Below are 22309 nucleotides of genomic sequence, written 5' to 3'. Positions count from 1 at the left end.
GGGTCATACAAAAAGATTGATTGTAATTGTTGTGTACCTTTGGGTAAAGCACCGGGAAAAATCGGTCCACGTTCACCTCTTCACAGACGAGCTGATGATAAAGAAAAAAGAAAAGACATATTGATTCGTTCCTCATTCTCATCTGATCTTGCAAAAGTGATGCAACACTACGGTCATCTGTCCTGGCAGGACAGAGCAGGCTCATGGGAGAGGGAGACAATCAGTCATGTCACTCCGAGAGAAGTGTGATGAATCGGAGGGCCTGAAAACAATAGTGCTGACCCCTTCACCCCCTCCACACTTGATTCACTCTCACCTTGGCCATCTGGACAATGTTGGGGAATTCGGTCAGACAAGATATTGGAATCACGTCCTGATATGTTTTCATTTTTGTTCTGTAAAAAAAGGAAAGACATTTGTAGACATAAGATAATTTTATAGATATATATAAGGCAATAATAAATGTCCTATTCATTGACCTACCCTGCGTCCCAATGTGCATACTATCCCTCCTAAATTCACAATTTGCAATACTATTCAGGGTAAATAGGGTGGATAGTATGCACATTTGGGACACAGGGTTAAATCTCTGTTTTCCCTTGATTACTTTAGTTAGTTCACATGTGTCTAGTTAATTAAGTCATTAGCTCCTCTTACATTTGTATAAATCTCCTTCCTTTAGTTCTCTGAGTTGTCGGTTAATTTTGAATGTTACCCTCCTTTGTGGATGTAATAAATGTCTCTTTAGAATAATCTTCTTTGTGCGCTCCTCATCCTTAAGCCCAAACACACTGCACGATTCTAGCAATCCTATAAGATCATTGCATGTCACACTGTGCGATATGGATCTAATAAACTTGGCTACGACATGTGTGTAGACTATAAGACCATGACACCTATTGACTCTTAGGAAACAACGCACGTTTCTATAGAAGAATAAAACGTCATGAGTATGCGCTAGTGGTAAACAAAAAGAGCATAATAAATCACACTTTAGCAGTTGTAGTTTTTATGTGTGATGAATAAAAGTGAAAGCGGTGAAAGAGGAAGGGATAAGAGCTTCAGGTAAGAAGTTTTATGATTTAGCGTCATGTCGTGATGATTTCATGATGTATTTTTATTGGCTGGTCAGTAAACGTGACTCGTACCAGCAAACACACTGTGCGATGATCATGCTGTATTGCTGGCTATCTTTGATGGGGTAGGAAAAGTGTATGCATATATATTCCTACCCCAATGACAAAATGTATTTTATATTACAAAAATAGCTCAATTTAAATTAAAAACATGATACATTTATATATATATATATATATAATATATTATATGTAATATATATTATATGTGTAATATACAGTATATAAATATGAGCAAAGGTGGCTGTGAAAATAAATTTGTTTAGTTTATCCTTTATGATTTTTAATTCAAAAGTTCACAAAATTCTAACTTTTCACTGAAGTAAAAAAATTGAAAGTGGGGGGGGGGGGGGGATCTCATTATGAAATAAATGTTTTCTCTAGTTCATGTTGGCCACAATTATTGGCTCCCAAACATTGCAATGTCATTTTACCAAGATAACATCTGTTTTCTCTCCTATAATGCCTTTCTATTTTGTGAAGCTCAGCTATCTTTTTCTACACATCAGAACTATATTCTTTGGTTTTACTCTGGGAACTAAGGGAATGACTAAGGGAACCTGGCCTATGTGTTCCTCATATTTATAATCCTGTGGAACAGGGAGTCATGGTTGGACAATTTCATGCTCTTAGTCACTCTGGTGTGCTAATTTTTTGTAAATATGAATGAGAATATACTTCAGATACTGTATATGTTACTCATAAGAATTTCTAGGGGTGCCAATAATTGTGGCCAACATGCGTTGGAGAAAAATATATATAGTTTTAATAAACTTAGTTTCACATATATTCTGTGAAAACAAGATTTATAATCGTTCTCAGCTTTGCTTCACTTAAGTAATGCATTAAAATACACATATATCCACATCCCTGGCAGCTCAAAAACAACAACAAAAAAAGTTTCTAGTGGAATTAAAAGCACAACACGGCCCAGACCTACAACAGTAACACTTATTAACAGTCTTCAGTTCAGTGTCATTGTGGCATCATTAAATGTGTCACATGGATTTGATAACAGGAACATCCTGCTGTCTTTCCTCCGCCCACACAGATTGCCCTATATTGTCCATCTGGTGCCTAATGCGGAAACGATGGTAGCGTGTACATTTGGCCTGTTTAATCTGTGAGAAAAGGGGTTTTATTGTGGGTCCCAGGAAACATTCACAGTTGTCAAGGAACATATATCAGTGTGCTCTGTTTAATGTCCACAATAAAAGCCAAATCTCAAAACAAAGTAGTGAAACTGTGCCAGACACTAAGCCCTTCATTAGCCGCCCTCATCTAGAGACGTTTGGCAAGGCCAGGAGACAAGTAAGTGATTCGAGAAAAGTAAATAAGACATGACAGCGGGGGAAGCAATCAAGAATGGATGGAGAATAAAAAACAGTATTAGAAGAGATAAGGTCACACCTGAGCATGAGACGGAGATGCTCTTGGTCCCCAATAACATCATATTTCATGGAGAACACCAGGTGGCCCAGGGCACTGTCCACTGTATAGTAATTAAAGTGTTCCTAATGAAGGAGCAGAAGGCGAAGCTGTGAGCGCTCATTCATCTTCACACTTGCAAACTCATTTCAGTTTTCAGTCCCAACACTCCCCCACAGATCTAAGGGCTAACCGACCACTTCTTTATGCACATTAGTCTCATTTATAATGGATATTAGATGTGAATACATTAAGCCCATTGAAGCTAAAGCCTAATAAATCTTCATTATGTCTGCCTGCTGCAGTGTCACATTGGCCTGTGTAATTAGGTTACATTTGTTAACAATTACATTTTTGAAACTTATTCAAATGGATGGGCAGAAGGAGATTTCAATCTGAATGTTCAGCTTTTCTATGCATTTTCAACTTGTGGGGGCTCAAGTTTTCTATTTAAGGTCTGCTGCAGACATATGATAAATTCACTGATAATCTTTACCTCCAGTGGACTGTTGTGGGCAAATAATTGAGTTGAATCCAAGAACCTAAAGAGTCTGATTAGTGAATTCATCTTTTAGACCAGTTTGTGAACTGATCCACTGAAATGTTCGGAATCAAATGAATAGTTTGACCATGATTTTGAGATTTCTACTTTTCACAATAATGTACCAAGGAGCGGCTTTGTAATTAATAATGACTTGAATTTTGGACTGTTCATCTCACAAAGCTATTATATGACTCAAAATACAATTAGGGCTTTTTAGTCTCCTGTTAACTCCGGGTTATTGCCGTTCTAAACCCTACTGTTAAATGTGAAGCAAGATAATCCTGGATTCCTTTTACCCAGAACAAAGTCAATCATACAGGTTTGAAAACAAAATGAGGGTGTGCGAAAATAATGACACAATCATTGTTGGGTGAACTACTACTTTAAGAAAATCCTTACTTTGCCCAGAAAATGCTTCCTGTAGATCTTAGCGGTGGTGTTACACTCCAGTTTGAAGCGTGAGTTGGGAGACAGGAGCTGGTCCAGGTCGATCCCATAGCTCAGCTCGTGATTGGTCCCTTCAATCCAATAACCCCCGAACTGGGGCAGCAGAATCAAGGGAAATGGACTCTTTCTACCGAGAACCTGACAGGGACAGTGAATAAAAACAATTACTGTGACTGTCAGTTGTGCAAGCGCACAATAAATTCCACTGAGATACCAACAGTAAAATGTTTTCTGTCAGCTCTTTTCTTCTGAACTGGTTTACCTCATGGACGCTGGGGTAAGGGATGTAGTCCTCCTCGGTCTATAAGGAGATGACATTCAAAACATTACTAATAGAGTAGATCTATTTGGTTGCAACAGATCGTTTTTAAACTCCAATGACCGAAGGAGCAAAAAACACTCTACTTGCTCATCTGCTGGTTTATTTAAGAACTAAATCCCTATCTGCACTCAGTGCAATCAGTTTGATTCTATACAGGCAGTATGGCTTTAAGCCAGAGAATATTGCTCAGCACCAGGTTATCTTATTTGATTGCAATTCCATTAGGGCAAGGGAAACTGTGCTAGGGATGTCTTTGAAAACTAGTTGCACCAGCTTGACTGATAACCAGCTCTTCTATTTGAAGCAATACAATACATGTTTTGTATTTTTGTCAGTGTTCGTGTGTACAGGGACAAAAGGGAGCTGGTGATGTGTACATACTTTGAGAGGAGGAGGAAAACTGCATCGTTGCTCGTCCATTCTGTTGCTCTGAAAGATAAAAAAAAAGAATCTGTCAACCCTACAGCAGCCCTGTTAGCCCACGTGTGAAAGCTAAAAAATAACTGAAACACGTATACAAGAAAATCTCAAGTTATAAACTATAGGAATTCTGAAAATGTCTCTAAAATCATATATTTTGAGAGAGACACATGACGGAGAATATATAATTTGTGCATCTTAATTAAGGGGCTATACTTTAAATGTTCAAAAACAGTGCTGGATAGTGTTTAAATGAACACAATAATAATATTTTTTTTTTACGTAAAGATTTTTCATTTCCCCAAAAAACTGTTTTGCCCAACAACTCAATCTTAGCAAATATAAAAATATACTAATTAATGTCATTAATTAGTTTTCAAAGAAAAAAGCAATCATTATCAGTATAATTTACAAAAAAAAATATTATGTAATTCATTAAAAAGGTCAGTGCAAGAAAAACAGACAATAGACAGGGGGAAAAAGTTAAACAGCATAATGGGACTTTCATAAAATGATTATGAAAGACCATAACATCTTATTAAAGAAAGTTCACGTGCCTTTAAAGAATATTAGAAAAGAGCACATTATTTAAAGAAGACAAACTGAGAGACAGAAAAAGCCTTTAGATTAGTCTTAGACAATGAACTTTTTTTATTCTCTTTAATCAGGTTTTAAGAAAATGGCAGACAGTGGAACACAAGATCAAAGTGCGATTTTGAGCATGCAGGGAGAATTGAGCATCTCAGTGACTCAAAAGAGTGAAGCCCTATGCAGCTCAGTCCAGCTGAATATAAAAATATTGTACAAGCTAGTCTCATCAGATTCTTCTGATAGCAGCTGTAGATTTGAAATGCTGCACTGAGATGCAGTGGGGATTGAATGTCTGATCTATCTGATGAAGCATTCCATCAAGGGATCTTTTTGGCAGACCAACTGTGATATACATACTGTACCAACACGTTTGTTATTTAAAACATCCTATACATCTAGCTAAGCTTCTCATTTACTGTACAATGTCCCCCAGCTGCAACCCAACAATAAAACAGATTCAATTTCAATGTCATGCTGTTCTCTGAAGCATTATGGTGCATTTAGTTTCTGCACAGACATCTGTTCATTCTAAGTTAGAGATAACAGCCGTAATATCAAAAGACTAAGATCAATACATCTCTGTGCACCCAACAACAGGAACGTCTTGTATTTCAGCACCAGAGACAGTAGACAATTTGTTTTTTAGTAGTTCAATCATGTACTCTTTATAGATTTGGCAACTAAAAAACTATGATAATCAGGGAACAAGAATAAATGTGTAAATTTTTCATTATAACTGTAATAACATAATAATAATAATATATATATATATATATATATATAGTTATATTTTTTTTTATTTGAACACTTTTAACATTTCATTTAAAATAAATAAATAGATCTATATCACAAGTTAGATTACAAGACTATAAGAATTACGTTTAATTTGCAATAACTGCTAATAAATATTCAACTATTATGTAACCAGATAGCCATAGTTTAAAAATTATATAAAAATTATTTTTTTTATGTTCATATAAACATTGAATTCTATAAACTGTTTGTAACTACATTCTATGTCACAAAATAACACGTTTTTACATGTACATTAAAGTAAGATACATATAGTGTGCAGCAGTGGTTGGGCAAGTGACTGACCTTGGGGTCATTCTTGTGGTTTCTAATGAATAAATGTCCTCATTATTTACAGTGATAACCTTCAACAAAAAACATGCAAAAGCAACTATGTAGCCAGTTAGGACAGCTGATTCAGGGCTAATGCTACTTCAAAGATGAAAGGCAGAGCGAAGGCAAAAGAGAAAAGTAAAAGAAACACATTACCTGCATTTTCTCAATCATTTCAAATAAATCAGTAGTCTGGAAGAAAGGAGAGGAGATGAGATGGAATGAGATGAGATGAGTTTAGAGTTGACCCCTGATTACATTCCCATGATATGAGAGGGGTGTGGCCAACACAATCTGACTGCAGCTGCATACTGAAAATATCCCATTTATCACTCAGACTTCATCAGGAATCAGACATTTAAAGCATTCAGAACACATTCACAGCTTCTTTAATGCTGCTGTGGCACAAATGCATTTACACAGCAATTACACCTTAATATAAGGGCCTGAGAAAATCAATCTTGACTAGCTTTTATGCAGCATTGAGTCTTTACACATAATTTTTAGCAGGCATAGACCAGCCTTTACTTAGCTGTGTAAAGACACCTCAACGAGTTAACTACATCAACATGAGCTAACAATGAAAAGTATTTCTAAAGCATTTATTAATCTTAAGGTGTCAATTTAAGGCTGCTCTGTGCCTGCTTAAAATTCATTGTAAAGACACACACATGCCACTTCAGAAGTGCTTCTATTCCACCTTTGGAGTGTAAATGTCAACATTCACAGTACTAATACATGATTCAAATTAAATGTGTAGTTTCTGTTATAATTTTAGCAATTTTTACGGACAAAAACAAACATGAACTAACACTGATCAGCTGTATTTTGTTTAAGTGAATGAATGATGCATTTATAATACCATCAAATATATTTTTATTATGTCCGCATTTATACAGGTATGCATTTATTATTAACTTACATCAACAACTATTAATACATATTGCAACATATTGCTTATTGTTAGTTAATGCATTAACTAACATTAATTAAAGGACCTTACTGTTTTCCCACATAAAATTAATTTTAACATCAGCACAACTTTAGGGGCATGATAGTGTTTTTGGATCCAGCCATGAGTTAATAATGCCAAGTACACTCAATATTGGCAGATGGCAAAGTTAGTTTTGGCCCAACATGCAGGATACGGTGGAACTGGCATTTCCTTTCTAGCCCGATGCCAGCATGTCATTTTTAGATGATGCAGAAAAAGTCTATCTCTATGATAACTTAATCAACGGCACTCATTTTGGATAAAAGGCTTGTAGCTGACTGTCTTTGTAGCCATGAAGTTGGTTACAATCGGCTAAAATTATAATTGGATATAATTGTTATAATCGGCTGCTGAAGTACTTTGCAATCAATGGCAATTATCAATATCACACAGCCTTCACAACACGAGGCAATTTAAGAAAAAATCTGAGGATCAAGTGTAATATTTAACTTCTACATCCTAAATACATTTGTTTTGTTTCGTAAATCTTCCGATTATTATTCACTTGATTTATTCCCACACACATTACCATATTCTTATCTACTGACAGATTATGTGATTCCAGTTTCACTCTAGTGAGCTTATTCTAGTCTGGAGAACCTCCAAGACACAGACAGCCTTTGGGACGGACCCAAAGACAACGTGAATGAGAGTAGAAACAGTTATAGGACGGACCCAAAGACAACATGTACCAGAGTGGAAACAATTATCTTCGATGCGTGGAGAATGAAGACTGGATGAATTTGTAACAGTCTTGAACAAATACTTTTTTACTGTAGCACATTGTTTCAACACAATGTGTGAGTCCTCCACCATCGGCAAACATAACTTACACTGCTGCCTCGAAAACGAACTTCAGGGAAACTGAGTCACAAAAACACTGACAGGAGGTCAGACTGATAGTCCTGTTACACAAACACATTACCAAAAGCCTCTTCAGCCAAATGACTTACCAAAACAACAGATCATAAAGTAATTTAATACTACTACTAAACTCCAAACCATATGCACTTTATGGTTCGAAGCAACCAGTATCCTCCTTAAACAAACATGCACAGATGAACACCTATTGAATTACAGAACAACTGTAAATATAATGAAAAGATATAATACAGAAATATTTTACAGTAACCTATCCTGCAAAAAAAAAAGTGTAATCTTTTGAATTGTATGAGCTTCCTTTGTTCGCCTCCCAAATAGCAGATGTATGGATGTAAGAACCATTTTGAAGGCAAAATCCATTTGATCTTGAGATAAAACTAAAGGTAATTGAACATGACGAACTGTGATTAGCTTGAAAAGATGAATCAGCAGCAAAATCACAGTGCATGTCAGTCTATACTGATAGCAGCTCTGTCAGTGATGGGAGAAAATTCATATTCTCTTTTCTGGCTTGCATTAAAAAATTGCTGTGCATTGAAAAGGAAAGCCTTTGATATTTAGCTGCAAGAACATGATGTTGTATCAGGTAAGCATTGAAATACATTCTTTGATGTCAGAACTTGCTCAAATAAAATGTATCCTGCTCTCTACAAACACATGATAATATTTTATTATAAGTATATTTGGTTTTATATATATATAAAAATGCATTGCTGTTGGTTTTAGCATGTTTTGCAGCATATAATTAACTTTTATTTGTACCCAACTCAAAAACTGTTATAAAATCAGATATTTACCTCCCAGAATTGATCCAATATTTCTGTTAAGATTGCAGATTTTGACATACTTACTGTATCAGGTCTTTTCCAGTGAGCAACTGTCACTTGCTGCGGGTTGAGCTGTGCATACAGACTTTTAGCCATTATTCGAAAAGTAAAACCAAAGCTTCAAAAGTCAAAAAGCCAAATATTATCTGAAGGCTGCAAATCTAAAAGTCCTCTGTCCTCAGAAATGAGAGGAAACATCCAGCCCCGAGTGCTACAGCAGGTTTCATGTCAATAAAGTGAGAAGCTCCAGCAGGGCAGCACTAGATGCTGTGTGTGTGGGAGGTGCGTGCATGTCTGTAACCTGAAGTCTAATTGTGTATTTAAGCATTAAGATCCTTAAACTCCATGTGCTCTGGAGTCTTTCCCCTCTCGGGGAACAGAGTGAATTGTGGAGGAGATGTTGCATTCCTACAGAATTAACTTTCTCTCCGTCCTGCACTTTTTCTTTCTCTCACTGGCAGAAGTTCAGGATAAAACAGAGAGCTGATCTGAGTCTGGATCTGCTCTCTTTCAGTCAGACAAGCCTGAGCAAAGTCTTACTTGCTCATCAACTCGGTTTCAAAACCTAGTGCAACATCACAATCATGGTTTGAAATGAACATCCGACAACATGCCAAATGTGGATGAATATTAACCCCGTTGACAATTTCACAAGTTATAATTCATATATCGTGTGCTACGTGTGAGCAGAGCTTTGTTATTATCAATTATCAACAATTGATAATGCACTACTGTTTGTATCTAGAATATAACAGGGCCAGAACAGGGTCTGGGATTGTTTTTCACACAATTTGAAATGTTCATGAACTTCACCAAACACACATCTTAACCACATCATGTAGGTAAAAGCGAAACCCAATTTAATTAATAATTTAACAATTAAATAACAATAATTTATTTAATGAAAAAAATGTATTAATCATACCCTCTGATCAAAATGAGCTTAAATGTTAAATAATTAGCCTAATTAAGGAATGTAACGATATGTTTCTGAAAGCACAAACATAAAATAACATTTACATTTTTAAAAAGTCAAAATATTACTATTATTATTATACAGTAAATTCACAAAAAATATTAAATACATCAATAAATAAATATAAAATATAACATAAAAAATATATATTATATATTGTGTTCTTTGTAAAGCATACAGTATATGTTGCCTTCATATTTAGCAAAATCAGCATCTTAAAAGACAACACACATCTGGAAACACAATTTGAGTTCGGAGTCTATGATGCCTTACAATGCCGCTTATGTTGACAGCTTATTAGGCTTGAAAAAATAGCTTCTCTTTGTGCACAATATTGTGCCACTTTAAACTAACAAAAAAAATCTGAATAGTGCATATACAGTTGAGGTCAGCTGAGACATGACTTTAGCAAAAGTAATGTAACACCAACTGTAGGTGATCAGCATGCAGAGGCCATTCTTTAGTTTGGCTCTTGAGTCTTGGGACAAAATCTTCATTAAACATGCTGTCACGTACATGTGCGATCAATATGGCCAGAAATGCATGGGTGATAGACAGATCTGTGGTGCAAAACAGACTTCTTATGTCAGCTTAAATAGGTTTATTGTTAGTTTGACTGGCATTATTATAGAGTGATACGTCCAGTTAAAACCAGCCGTGTCAACTCGGCCTTCAACACCTCAACTGTATTTGGAGATTCGAGCAGAGCCTGCTCAGCTTCCCCACTGATCTTTCATTACTTCCTTCTGAGAAGCAATTCACACTTCACAGCAATTACAGGAATCACTGATACAAATACACACTAAAATATCTATTTAAAATCAGTTGTCCGACTGCCTTTTATTTTCAAAAGTATGTACATTTATTTTGGAACAACGTTCTAAAATAAGAATAAGCTCATGATTATTAAAGGGGGGGGTGAAATGCTATTTCATGCAATCTGAGTTTTTTACACTGTTAAAGAGTTGGATTCCCATGCTAAACATGGACAAAGTTTCTAAAATTAAGTTGTACATTTGAAGGAGCATTTTGGTTCCAAAAATACTCCTTCCGGTTTGTCACAAGTTTCGGAAAGTTTTTTTCGAGTATGGCTCTGTGTGACGTTAGATGGAGCGGAATTTCCTTATATGGGTCCTAAGGGCACTTCTCCCCGGAAGAGCGCGCACTCCCGTATAGCAGAGCACAGCCGAGACATTCACTGACCAGAGCGAGAGATTGAAATGTCACAAAAGAAGTGTGTTTTTGGTTGCCAGGGCAAGACAACCCTGCACAGATTACCAAAAAAAAAAAAAAACATCAAGGGACCAGTGGACGGAGTTTATTTTTAAAGAGCATCGACGGAGTTGTGCAAGTGTTTGTGTTTGTTCCCTGCATTTCGAAGATGCTTGTTTTACAAACAAGGCCCAGTTTGACGCCGGATTTGCGCATCGTTTATTTCTTAAGGATAATGCAGTCCCAACGAAAAAGGGTCACGATCGTGTGTTGGAAACGCAGGCGGTGAGTAAAACTGCTTCAAATATCTCTGTGTTGTTAACTTAGCTATCGGCGCGTAAGCACATCCAGTAAACCTTGTACACCTTTAAAGAAAAAAAAAAGAGGACATAAAGTGGAACTTAGTCATTTTCCAAAACCACTAAGTGTAACGGAGGCCAGTGAGTAGTGCTGTGCAGGTAAACCTCCCCGATCTCAAGAGACGCACTAGCAACAGACGCTAGTGGCTGTAGCCATTTAGCCTCCTTGTTAGAGGAGACCCGGGTTCGAGCCCCGCTCGGAGTGAGTGCGAGGAGCATCAGAAAGGACCCGGGAGAGAGCAAATATATACAGTTTCAATACATAGCACATAGAGACGCTGTTGTAGTCGTTGCTGCTGCTGCTCTCATTCAGTTTCAGCCTCGGGATCTGATTCTGGATCATAAATAAACGGCTGAATCTGACTGATAGCCATGGTTTATTTTGGATGATGTTTTTTTTTTCTCACGGTAATGTCACAACTTCCAAACGCTCTCAACACAAAAGCCTACTCGCGCTCGTGATTCTTTAGCTCCACCCACACGTCGCGCCTCCAGCGGCTCGTGTTTTTCCGAAAAAAATCATCACAGACTATTTTTCTCTTATCAATATAATAAAACTAAAGACTTTTTGGAGATATGAAGGATGCAGTACTACTCTATAGGTACTCAAGATTAACAGGAGATTGAGTGAAAACGAGCATTTCACCCCCCCCCCCCTTTAATTAATTCACATTGACGTTGTTAGCTAATCTTAATAAAACAATTCAGTCAATTCTACTTGATCTAATAGCCTTTTAATAGTAATTGACACATACAGTAATCAATGCCATATCTGCAATCAAATGTCAATAAATAAATAGATAGCTTAGCCTCACTATATAATTGTTTAATAGGTGAACAAGTAACAATGAAAATTTTTTTCTGCATATCAAATTGACTGAAATAAATAGCTTAAATAAACCTAGAAATAAACTGATAGCACAAGCTATGCACACAGATGAATCAGCAGATTTGGGCTGGACTGTGATTATGCTTAGAGAGCCTAGAGAAAAGTGAATAGAAGATTTTTTCCAAAATGTTCTGAGGAACTTTTTTTTTCATAGTTATCTATGATTCATGCCAACCTGCCAGACAGAACTGGCAGTCTATTTTAAATTAGCTTTAAGCCAGCGAGTGGATTTGGAAATGGAAATGTCTCCAGGGCTCAGCAGAAATGAGCAAATCTATTTAACTGGTCTAAAAAAGACCTTGTTAATACATTTTAAAATAAATGATAAAGAGCTTGTATGGTTATCTCTGTTTCAGCCTTAGCCAAACAACAAAACCCACAAAAATCACTTTTTTTTTACTTAATATAACAAAAAATAATTAGACAAAAGTGCCCCAATTTGGATACTTCATACACATGTTATGTTTAAGCAAATATCACTGCAAGTACTGTATAACAAAATATCAAAACAATGGCATTTAGTCTTAGAAAATGACAGCACAAACAAACTTCAGGCAAACTTTAGGTCACATTTCAAAAGAAAAAATAGGAAGTTGAGTAGTGAAATTAAAGATAAAAAAAATCACTGGAAACTTTCTAGTTATAAAACCCTGTTCACTTGAGCGGAAATGTCTTCGTACATCCACTAAAAATCATCTTGAACATTAAGTAAAAACAAAAATAACACTGGCAAAATGGCTCAGAAAAGTGAAGCTAACCTGCAAGTAATGACATTTAGGCATTTTTAAATGTGGCTAAAGTGAAGTGTGTAATCAAAATGGACTGTTAGACAAAGGTGGAGAAAAATCGCCTGTTTTTTAATGAAGCTCAGAGAAAGAAAGAAAGAAAGAAAATACTGATGGGCTTACTGGACTAATACACAGACAGTCAGGGGCATTATCTCCACTGTGAAATCAGGCCAATCCTTAATTAACGATCCCCTTCATGTGATTCTCTAGTCACTCTCTCTCTGTCCTATCCATGATCATCCTCAGCTCAGCACAAATCAAATCAAATCTAACTTTAGAAGATGCTGCTATTAGACTAGCAAAAGTCAGCACATCTCTCTTCTCATGGCCATGAGGCCCACAGCAAAAACAATGCTTCACTGGTGTCACAGGTCTTAATGAATAGGATCATGTTTTATACAGTATACATATTTTGGGGCTTTTCAACATTTTTATGAGATCAGATAGAGGACATTGACAGGAAATTATTGGGGAGAGAGCGAGGGAATTGTGAGACAGGCCAGAGCCTCAAGAGCACTGGAGCACTTACATACCATGAGTTTGTAACAATGCATTTTTTTTATATTGTTCAATTTAGATCTTTGAGATGCTGCTCATCCTCTCAGTTATAAGTTGCTAGTGCGCAATCTCTTCAGAGGAGTGTCATGTGGAGGCAAGCAGGCCCATATGCTCATGTTTTACAGTTGATCTAACACATGCTAACACTGCAGGCAATTGTTGCTACTGTGTAACTTTGGATAATTTTTTTTTTGTGTGCTTTCGAAACAATGAAAAAAGAATGGTGAGACATTCCCATTAGCCTTGTAACAAAAGCAGCTCACAGAAGGGCGTCTCAGGCCTGCAGCATGTACGTCAGAGGAGAAAAAAGACTTACATCTCACACAGAATTAGACAGCGTGTAAAACTAAAATCCTCTTTGACTTGGCAGCCTCTAATGTAAATGACATCAAACTGCTCAAAGCACAATCCAACAGAGAACTGCTCTGGCAATGCAACTATAAGGTTGAACGAACAGGTCTGCTGGTGGATATCTGTTTAGCTTGTACAGCAAAATTATCTACATATTATTTGCATATAGGGTTAAACCCATAGAGTGACAATAACAAACGAAACCCATAACCAACAGAATAAGGAAAAATGTGATCTGTATAATTTCAAATCTCCTCCTAGAAAACAATGAAATGAAATGGAGTGCAACTGAGAAAATAGATTTTTTGCGTAAATCTCCTAAGAAAAGTCTTCCACTTCAGAGATTGCCTTGTTCGTACTTCGCAGAAGATACAAAAATCTAAATAGATTATATTTAAATTATAAAAAATCAAATATGCAATTGTCTGACCATCACCCACATAATAATTATAATAATATATACCGTATTTTCCAGACTATAAGTCGCACTTTTTTTCATAGTTTGGCTGGTCCTGCGACTTACAGTCAGGTGAGACCTATTTATCAAAATTAATTTCACATGAACCAGGAGAAATGAACCAAGACAAATGAACCAATAGAAAACATTACAGTCTACAGCCACCAGTCTATACTGTCTATACTGCTCAGTGCTGCTGTAGTCTACATTGAGCAGCATAGAGCGCCCTCTGGCGGCTGTAGACGGTAATGTTTTCTCTTGGTTCTTGGTTCTAAATAAATGCGACTTATAGTCCAGTTCGACTTATATATGTTTCTTTCCTCATCATGACGTATTTTTGGACTGATGCGACTTATACTTAAGTGCGACTTATAGTCCGAAAAATACGATATATATATATATATATATATATATATATATATATATATATATATATATATATATATATATATATAAATAATTTGCATATAAGTCGCATCAGTATATATATATACATATATATATATATATATATATATATATATATATATATATATATATATATATATATATATATATATATATGTATATATATATATATATATATATATGTATATATATATATATGTATGTATATATATATATATATATATATATATATATAAATATATATATATATATATATATACATACATATATATATATATATATATATACAGTATTGTTCAAAATAATAGCAGTACAATGTGACTAACCAGAATAATCAAGGTTTTTCGTATATTTTTTTATTGCTACGTGGCAAACAAGTTACCAGTAGGTTCAGTAGATTCTCAGAAAACAAATGAGACCCAGCATTCATGATATGCACGCTCTTAAGGCTGTGCAATTGGGCAATTAGTTGAATTAGTTGAAAGGGGTGTGTTCAAAAAAATAGCAGTGTGGCATTCAATCACTGAGGTCATCAATTTTGTGAAGAAACAGGTGTGAATCAGGTGGCCCCTATTTAAGGATGAAGCCAACACTTGTTGAACATGCATTTGAAAGCTGAGGAAAATGGGTCGTTCAAGACATTGTTCAGAAGAACAGCGTACTTTGATTAAAAAGTTGATTAGAGAGGGGAAAACCTATAAAGAGGTGCAAAAAATGATAGGCTGTTCAGCTAAAATGATCTCCAATGCCTTAAAATGGAGAGCAAAACCAGAGAGACGTGGAAGAAAACAGAAGACAACCATCAAAATGGATAGAAGAATAACCAGAATGGCAAAGGCTCAGCCAATGATCACCTCCAGGATGATCAAAGACAGTCTGGAGTTACCTGTAAGTACTGTGACAGTTAGAAGACGTCTGTGTGAAGCTAATCTATTTTCAAGAATCCCCCGCAAAGTCCCTCTGTTAAAAAAAAGGCATGTGCAGAAGAGGTTACAATTTGCCAAAGAACACATCAACTGGCCTAAAGAGAAATGGAGGAACATTTTGTGGACTGATGAGAGTAAAATTGTTCTTTTTGGGTCCAAGGGCCACAGGCAGTTTGTGAGACGACCCCCAAACTCTGAATTCAAGCCACAGTACACAGTGAAGACAGTGAAGCATGGAGGTGCAAGCATCATGATATGGGCATGTTTCTCCTACTATGGTGTTGGGCCTATTTATCGCATACCAGGGATCATGGATCAGTTTGCATATGTTAAAATACTTGAAGAGGTCATGTTGCCCTATGCTGAAGGGGACATGCCCTTGAAATGGTTGTTTCAACAAGACAATGACCCAAAACACACTAGTAAACGGGCAAAGTCTTGGTTCCAAACCAACAAAATTAATGTTATGGAGTGGCCAGCCCAATCTCCAGACCTTAATCCAATTGAGAACTTGTGGGGTGATATCAAAAATGCTGTTTCTGAAGCAAAACCAAGAAATGTGAATGAATTGTGGAATGTTGTTAAAGAATCATGGAGTGGAATAACAGCTGAGAGGTGCCACAAGTTGGTTGACTCCATGCCACACAGATGTCAAGCAGTTTTAAAAAACTGTGGTCATACAACTAAATATTAGTTTAGTGATTCACAGGATTGCTAAATCCCAGAAAAAAAAAATGTTTGTACAAAATAGTTTTGAGTTTGTACAGTCAAAGGTAGACACTGCTATTTTTTTGAACACACCCCTTTCAACTAATTGGCCAATTGCACAGCCTTAAGAGCGTGCATATCATGAATGCTGGGTCTTGTTTGTTTTCTGACAATCTACTGAACCTACTGGTAACTTGTTTGCCACGTAGCAATAAAAAATATACTAAAAACCTTGATTATTCTGGTTAGTCACATTGTACTGCTATTATTTTGAACAATACTGTATATATATATATAATTATTATTTTTTTTAATCTTCACTCTGTCGACAATTGCATCATTTGTACTGTATCTATTTTTAATTTCAAATTTCAGGAGAAACATCAGGCAAAGTTGATACTTAAAGAGACCCAAAAACACCCCAAAATTCTGTCATAATTCACACACCTTTATGTTGGTCCAAACTATTTTGAAGAGTGTTGGTAGCCAAACAGTTCTGATTACAGACACAAAAAAGACATTCCTCAAAGAGTCTTCCATTTATGTTTCACATATGGAAGTCATAAAAGTTTAGAGCAACAGAATGTGTAAATGATGACAGAAGTGTAATGTTTGGGTGAAGTAGTCATTTAATTAAACATAAATAAGAACCAAGCAATAAAACTGCCTATGGTAATATATGAAATACAATGAAGAATGCTTCCTTTCCACAAATCTTTCCTTTTACCTCAGAATAGACTCAAAATTAATGCCATGACCTCCAAAGAAATCTTCTCTTTTCGTTTTCCATTCATTTTCTTTCTCCAGTCTTTTCTCCCACATGTGAGATCACCCTCCATTATGCTGTAGATAAGCTATGCTGCAGAATTGAGGATACCATTACAGCTCTCTGACATCACCCAAACTTTATCCTCTTAATCACAGGCTCAGCACACAGAGTTTAAAAGCACTAAAATCTCCAACACACACACAGAGATCACTCAAACTCCTTACACACATTACACACAATTCACGAAGGATCTTATTCTTCAGCCCTGCGCTTTGAGAACTTGACCCTCAAATCTAACTTTGTCAGACACAATCGGCAAGATCGCCAAACTATTCCAAACAAAATACAGCTAAACAATGAAACTAATAACATTTGACTTTAAGTGTGGTTTATTTACTCTCTTAGGACTGTTGAGAGTATTAGATGATCTGTGGATCAGCAAATATTAAAATGCAATAAATTTGATTTGTGCAGCTCAGTATGACAAGAAAAAAACACTAAAAAGAGATTTTCGCTTTCCATCAGCCAAAGTTCAGCCATGCAGTTAAAATTCATGCATTTTAGAAGCTGAGTAAAAATCTTCATTTTGTTAGAACTGTTCCTTTAAGGGTCACAAGAGCAGTTTGCTAAATCCCCGGAGCTAAGCCACTGTCAGTGGATAAATGACCTTTCCTAATCAATGTTATTTTGACAGTCATTAGTTTGTCTAATGGAATAAGGGGCGTGACTGAGAAACCGGCCTGACATTTGTTAATTAATAGCATCTGGCATTTAATTACATCACTCTCATTGAACTGCATGGCATGTCAATCATGTGTATTAATAACAAACAGAAAGTTCTTGATCATCATGCCTCCAAACAATGGCCTCATGCAAATCAGTATTAGTTCTATACAGGCTCACAGTAATGGAGCAGATGGGTCAGAAGAGGCGAGACAGACTCAGCAAGGACGCTCAGCATGCAGGCACGCAGGAGTTTTGTGATACTGTACCTTGAAGAACGCAGGGCCGGTGTGAGGCAGTGAGGGCTGGAACAGTGAAGGATCTAGTGTGTTAGAGATACAGGGCTCTCCTCCATCCTGTTTCCTGAAACGAGAGACACACTTCAGTCTAGCAGTACATCACACCCGTCATTTTTCTAAAAAGGGTCACAGCAGGGAAAACAGTGCAAAATGCTAATTCTTTGGGGCCTGTCAGTCAATGATTAAATCTTTTAATTTGTACCTTGGTAGCTTTCTGTATAATTAAATCACATTAAATTAAAGTTACTTATCTAGACCTAGAAAAACAAAAAAACTATACGAAACAGGCTTATTAACATTTTAAAGGGAGGAAAATGCTTCCTGTATAGCCAAATGTAATGTAATGTAATATAATATAGGGAAGAAAATGCATTATATTTTTTTCTATGATCATTTGGCACACATTAATGAATAATATAATATATGATAACATATTTTTGAGCTTAAGGACATTTAGTTACTACTTGATGTATAATGTGTCCAAAAGCAGTTGACAACCACTGCTCTAAATGGTCAAAGGCCATGAGGGTCACCGCAGGGCAAGCTTTAGCATTGTGATAGCATGAGTAATGACAATTGTATCACCCCACACATGGCTGTACGGCAGCACCTCCGAGTAGGCTTTGCATTTAGATTAGCAGGTTTCTCCATCTGTGCAAAGCTCCATGAAGCTGAAGAGGTGATGTGCAATATGCAGGGGCTGGTATAATACATTTTTTTTAAGACTCCTATTGTTTTGACATGAGCCCATGATTAGATTTCCCATTATACTTTGGTTGAGGAGAAACAGATTGTATTACATTGCGGGCTAAATACGGTTCAGGGCAATGTAAGTGAGCTAAAGAATGACCCTGGATGCTCCATAATCAGACAACTGGTGAATTTATTCTTTCCTAAATGTTTTCGTAAAGATGGATCCTGACAGAAACTCCCAACACGGTAACTGTGCTTACTGCGACACAAATCCTCCGTGGTAATTTAGGAAATGGATATGGATATAAAAGAATGAGTCCAATTAAAGGAAACTGTATGCTAACACACTAATGAAACAGATGCTGCACTTGCACCCAAAAATTACTTAAAAGATTAAAGGGGGATTTGAATAAGAATACCGTGAGCACCACTAAGGGATTTTATGCAAATCAGGTAATAGAGCAAATGTGCACATAAAATTAGCACTGAATTCAATTTGCACAGTGCAATTGACAATCTTTGTGGTCAATAAAATGTGTTAAAATAAAATAAAAATATACAATTAAAAATTAAATTAAAATACAATTAAATGTACCAAGCAAATAGTGTTTCTAACATTTCAATACACACTTTTTTTTCTATTATAACACTGTGCAGCAGTGTTTCAGTGCATTTGGTATCTGGTAAAAAAGGTGGTGTAACTCTTGACTGAATTTGCCCTTCAGGACTTGTTAGGTGCTTGTATTGCTTTTGGCAAAAAGACTTGTCTGAAGATCCATATCTGGGAAAATCCTTCTTTCTGACATCAAGGAGGGGTCATTATTGTTGTGCACCGCTGAAATCTCTGTAGTTTGTAAGAGGAGGTCAAAAGGAGACCTGTGATGAATCTTTCAAACAAAGAGGCAACTTTCCAGTTTGTACTTCTCAATAGTTCTCATGTCAGTTTAAACTGATGCCTATTACGGGTTGTTGTGGGAAATAAACCTAGAGTCTGAGCTTTACAGCAGCCGCCCCTTTGCTTGAATATTCTAACACCATCCATCAATTCCAGACAGCTACTTTAAAGGCAAATGAGATTTTGAAGACATGGCCATTTGGCTTTTAGCGTTCACATTAATGCATTACCGCAAACCATAATTTGAGGCTTGTTTTAAATTAACCCCCAGATTGCCCTATAACCCATGTATGGGTGTTCATGTGAACTTTTGCCTTTAACGGATCCAGAGATGTCTTGTGGCGTAGATTTCTGCTGTGGATAATGGATGTGATGTAATGCGGGAGTGATCAGCAGTGCTGGAACACAGACCTTAAATGAACCGCAGCTCAGCTCCAAAACTAAAGATAACAGAAACGCTCTATAAACATCCTCAGAAAGCTCGAATGGGCTGATATCCTTAATTAAACCATCCTCCAGTAATTGAGCATCCTTTAAATTAACTTCAATGAAACGATCTTGGAAGTGCACATCCCACTTTAGCTATAAAAATTGAACATTGTAGGCTCAGCATGTGGTGGTGAATTACTGCAGTGTAGTGGTAATTTACTCTATCGTTAAACTGACACACAGATCTGGTAGGTTTATTACAGAGTGATTAGAATTCCTATGTGCTAATTCTTTTCCCACACAGGCAAGAAATTCCCACCGGACTGCTGAGGGAACGCTCTGCATTCACAACCGGGATCATTATTTCACTCCCTACAGCTGAGCAGCCCAGAAACCAATTCCATGCACCAAACAGACAAAATCCTCACTGCAAGTCTGCAGGCATCACAGCCCTATGAAACTACACTACAGTACAGCCATGAAATTGTGCATAACATTATATGAATTGTTATTAATGCACACCGTGTTTGGAAATTCTAAAGTCTTGATAAACATTACATCATGGAGAAATGGATCCTATTGTATTAGTGCAAAAGATTAAATTTCTTATTTATGCAGTTATATATGCCTTTTATATTTAATCTTTTGCACTAATACAATAGGATCCATTTCTCCATGATGTAATGTTTATCAAGGCATATATGCCTTTTTATATATATATGCCTTTTTCATTAATAAAACTCACTTAAAATTAATCTTTTAAAATAGTAATAATTAAATAGTTAAATATATATTTTGCCAATTTTAAAAATTAATATCCATTTTTCAAACTATACATCAAGTTTGTAAACAATACTATAGTTGATGCGTAAATTCAGTTATTCAATTAAAATGTCTTTTTAATTAAGTTTTTGGTATTTTATTTTTGCTGTTGTTCTATTTACACAAAACAGTATCACATTTAAATACGGACCATGAAAATGACATACATTTTTAATAATTATTTTAATTAAGAATCGTAATTGTTTATAATTATGTTTAATGGTATGAACACAAATTTTAATAGTGGTGCATCAGTCTTACACAAGAGCATCAAGTTAAATGGACATTAATGAAAAAATAAAAAAAATCCCAGACAGATTAATTCATAATATACATGAATCTATAATTTGTATCTTATTAAACACCTGAATTATTAAACATTTGAATTGTCGATTTAATGAAGACATGAAATCATTTTCCCCTCGGCTGCTAATATCTAAAGACTCAAATTAAACTCCAACCTCTCCCCTGCTTTCCTCTTGAACCAAGTTCCATTGAGAGTAAATTCAGATATTTAAAGTCTGTGATTTAGAGGAGTGCAGCTCCGTGTGAAATTACATAAACCATTCACTCCTGAGGTTCTGCCACGCAGCAATGTTTCATTAGCATCACACCTCTGTCTTTAGCGAGTTTGAGTAACCACAGCAGATGCATGATGAAATGCACAAACGAGGAAGAGAAACTAATGAAATATGAACTACAGTCTCAAATGTGGTGTTGGAGAAAAGAACAATGCACTAAAAGCTCAAAAGTCAAGTCCTGAGCGCTGGAGCTCGGAGCACGACTAAAGAGGTTGGTAGGTCACCCATTAAGAAGTTAATTGTAAACAATGAATTGAACATTACTAATGCTTGCAAACGCACTCATTGCTGTCTTTCCCAGCATCCCTCTATATATCTAAATGAAGATTCATCTCTGGAAGCATATTGTACATGTCACCATTCATGCACCGCACACCTGCCAGATGCTCTGGCTGTCTCACCAAATCTCACACCGTATGCCACACACACCAAACCCCCGCAAACTGTCACACTTCATATTCCTGTACACATATACAGTGCTATTACTCACTGCGTGCGGATGGATGTAGGATCTCCTCTCTGCTCTTGCAGCGGTGAGATTCTCAAGTCAGTCGCACACCTGCTAGAAGCATTGATCCTCCCACTATCACTTCATTTGTTGCCTGGCTGTATCGCTCGCTTGCTCTTACTCTACTGCTCTTTTCCTCTCTCTTACCCTCCCCGTTTGCGCTCTTACGCACCCGTCCCGTCCCGTCCCCTCCCCCGCTCGCTCAAACACTGAGGGCTGTCCATCTGAGCTGTCTGATGGGG

At 36.4% G+C, this 22309-nt stretch overlaps 1 protein-coding gene across 19 annotated transcripts in view; it reads right to left on the bottom strand.

The window, feature by feature from the left end:
* The window catches only part of LOC113068885 (rap1 GTPase-activating protein 1-like), an 83370-nt gene that overhangs the window by 15887 nt on the left and 45174 nt on the right, over positions 1 to 22309 (bottom strand). For 14 of the 19 annotated variants that reach the window (XM_026241785.1, XM_026241776.1, XM_026241775.1 and 11 more), the window contains 8 exons: positions 18110 to 18203; positions 6170 to 6205; positions 4259 to 4306; positions 3818 to 3856; positions 3508 to 3693; positions 2547 to 2650; positions 317 to 395; positions 38 to 91 (listed from right to left, as the gene is read on the bottom strand). In XM_026241785.1, the coding sequence (XP_026097570.1) occupies positions 38 to 91; positions 317 to 395; positions 2547 to 2650; positions 3508 to 3693; positions 3818 to 3856; positions 4259 to 4306; positions 6170 to 6187 (528 nt within the window). In that variant the 5' untranslated portion in view covers positions 6188 to 6205; positions 18110 to 18203. Of the gene's footprint in view, positions 1 to 37; positions 92 to 316; positions 396 to 2546; positions 2651 to 3507; positions 3694 to 3817; positions 3857 to 4258; positions 4307 to 6169; positions 6206 to 8740; positions 9077 to 18109; positions 18204 to 22049; positions 22235 to 22309 lie in introns of those variants that run through there. The other 5 variants (XM_026241777.1, XM_026241790.1, XM_026241786.1 and 2 more) reach the window with 4 other exon arrangements.

Source organism: Carassius auratus, unplaced genomic scaffold (assembly GCF_003368295.1).
Source record: "Carassius auratus strain Wakin unplaced genomic scaffold, ASM336829v1 scaf_tig00000254, whole genome shotgun sequence".
NCBI classification, from domain to species: Eukaryota; Metazoa; Chordata; class Actinopteri; order Cypriniformes; family Cyprinidae; genus Carassius; species Carassius auratus.
The sequence above is the reverse complement of the archived record's forward strand: the minus strand, read 5'-3'. Positions and strand labels throughout refer to the sequence as shown.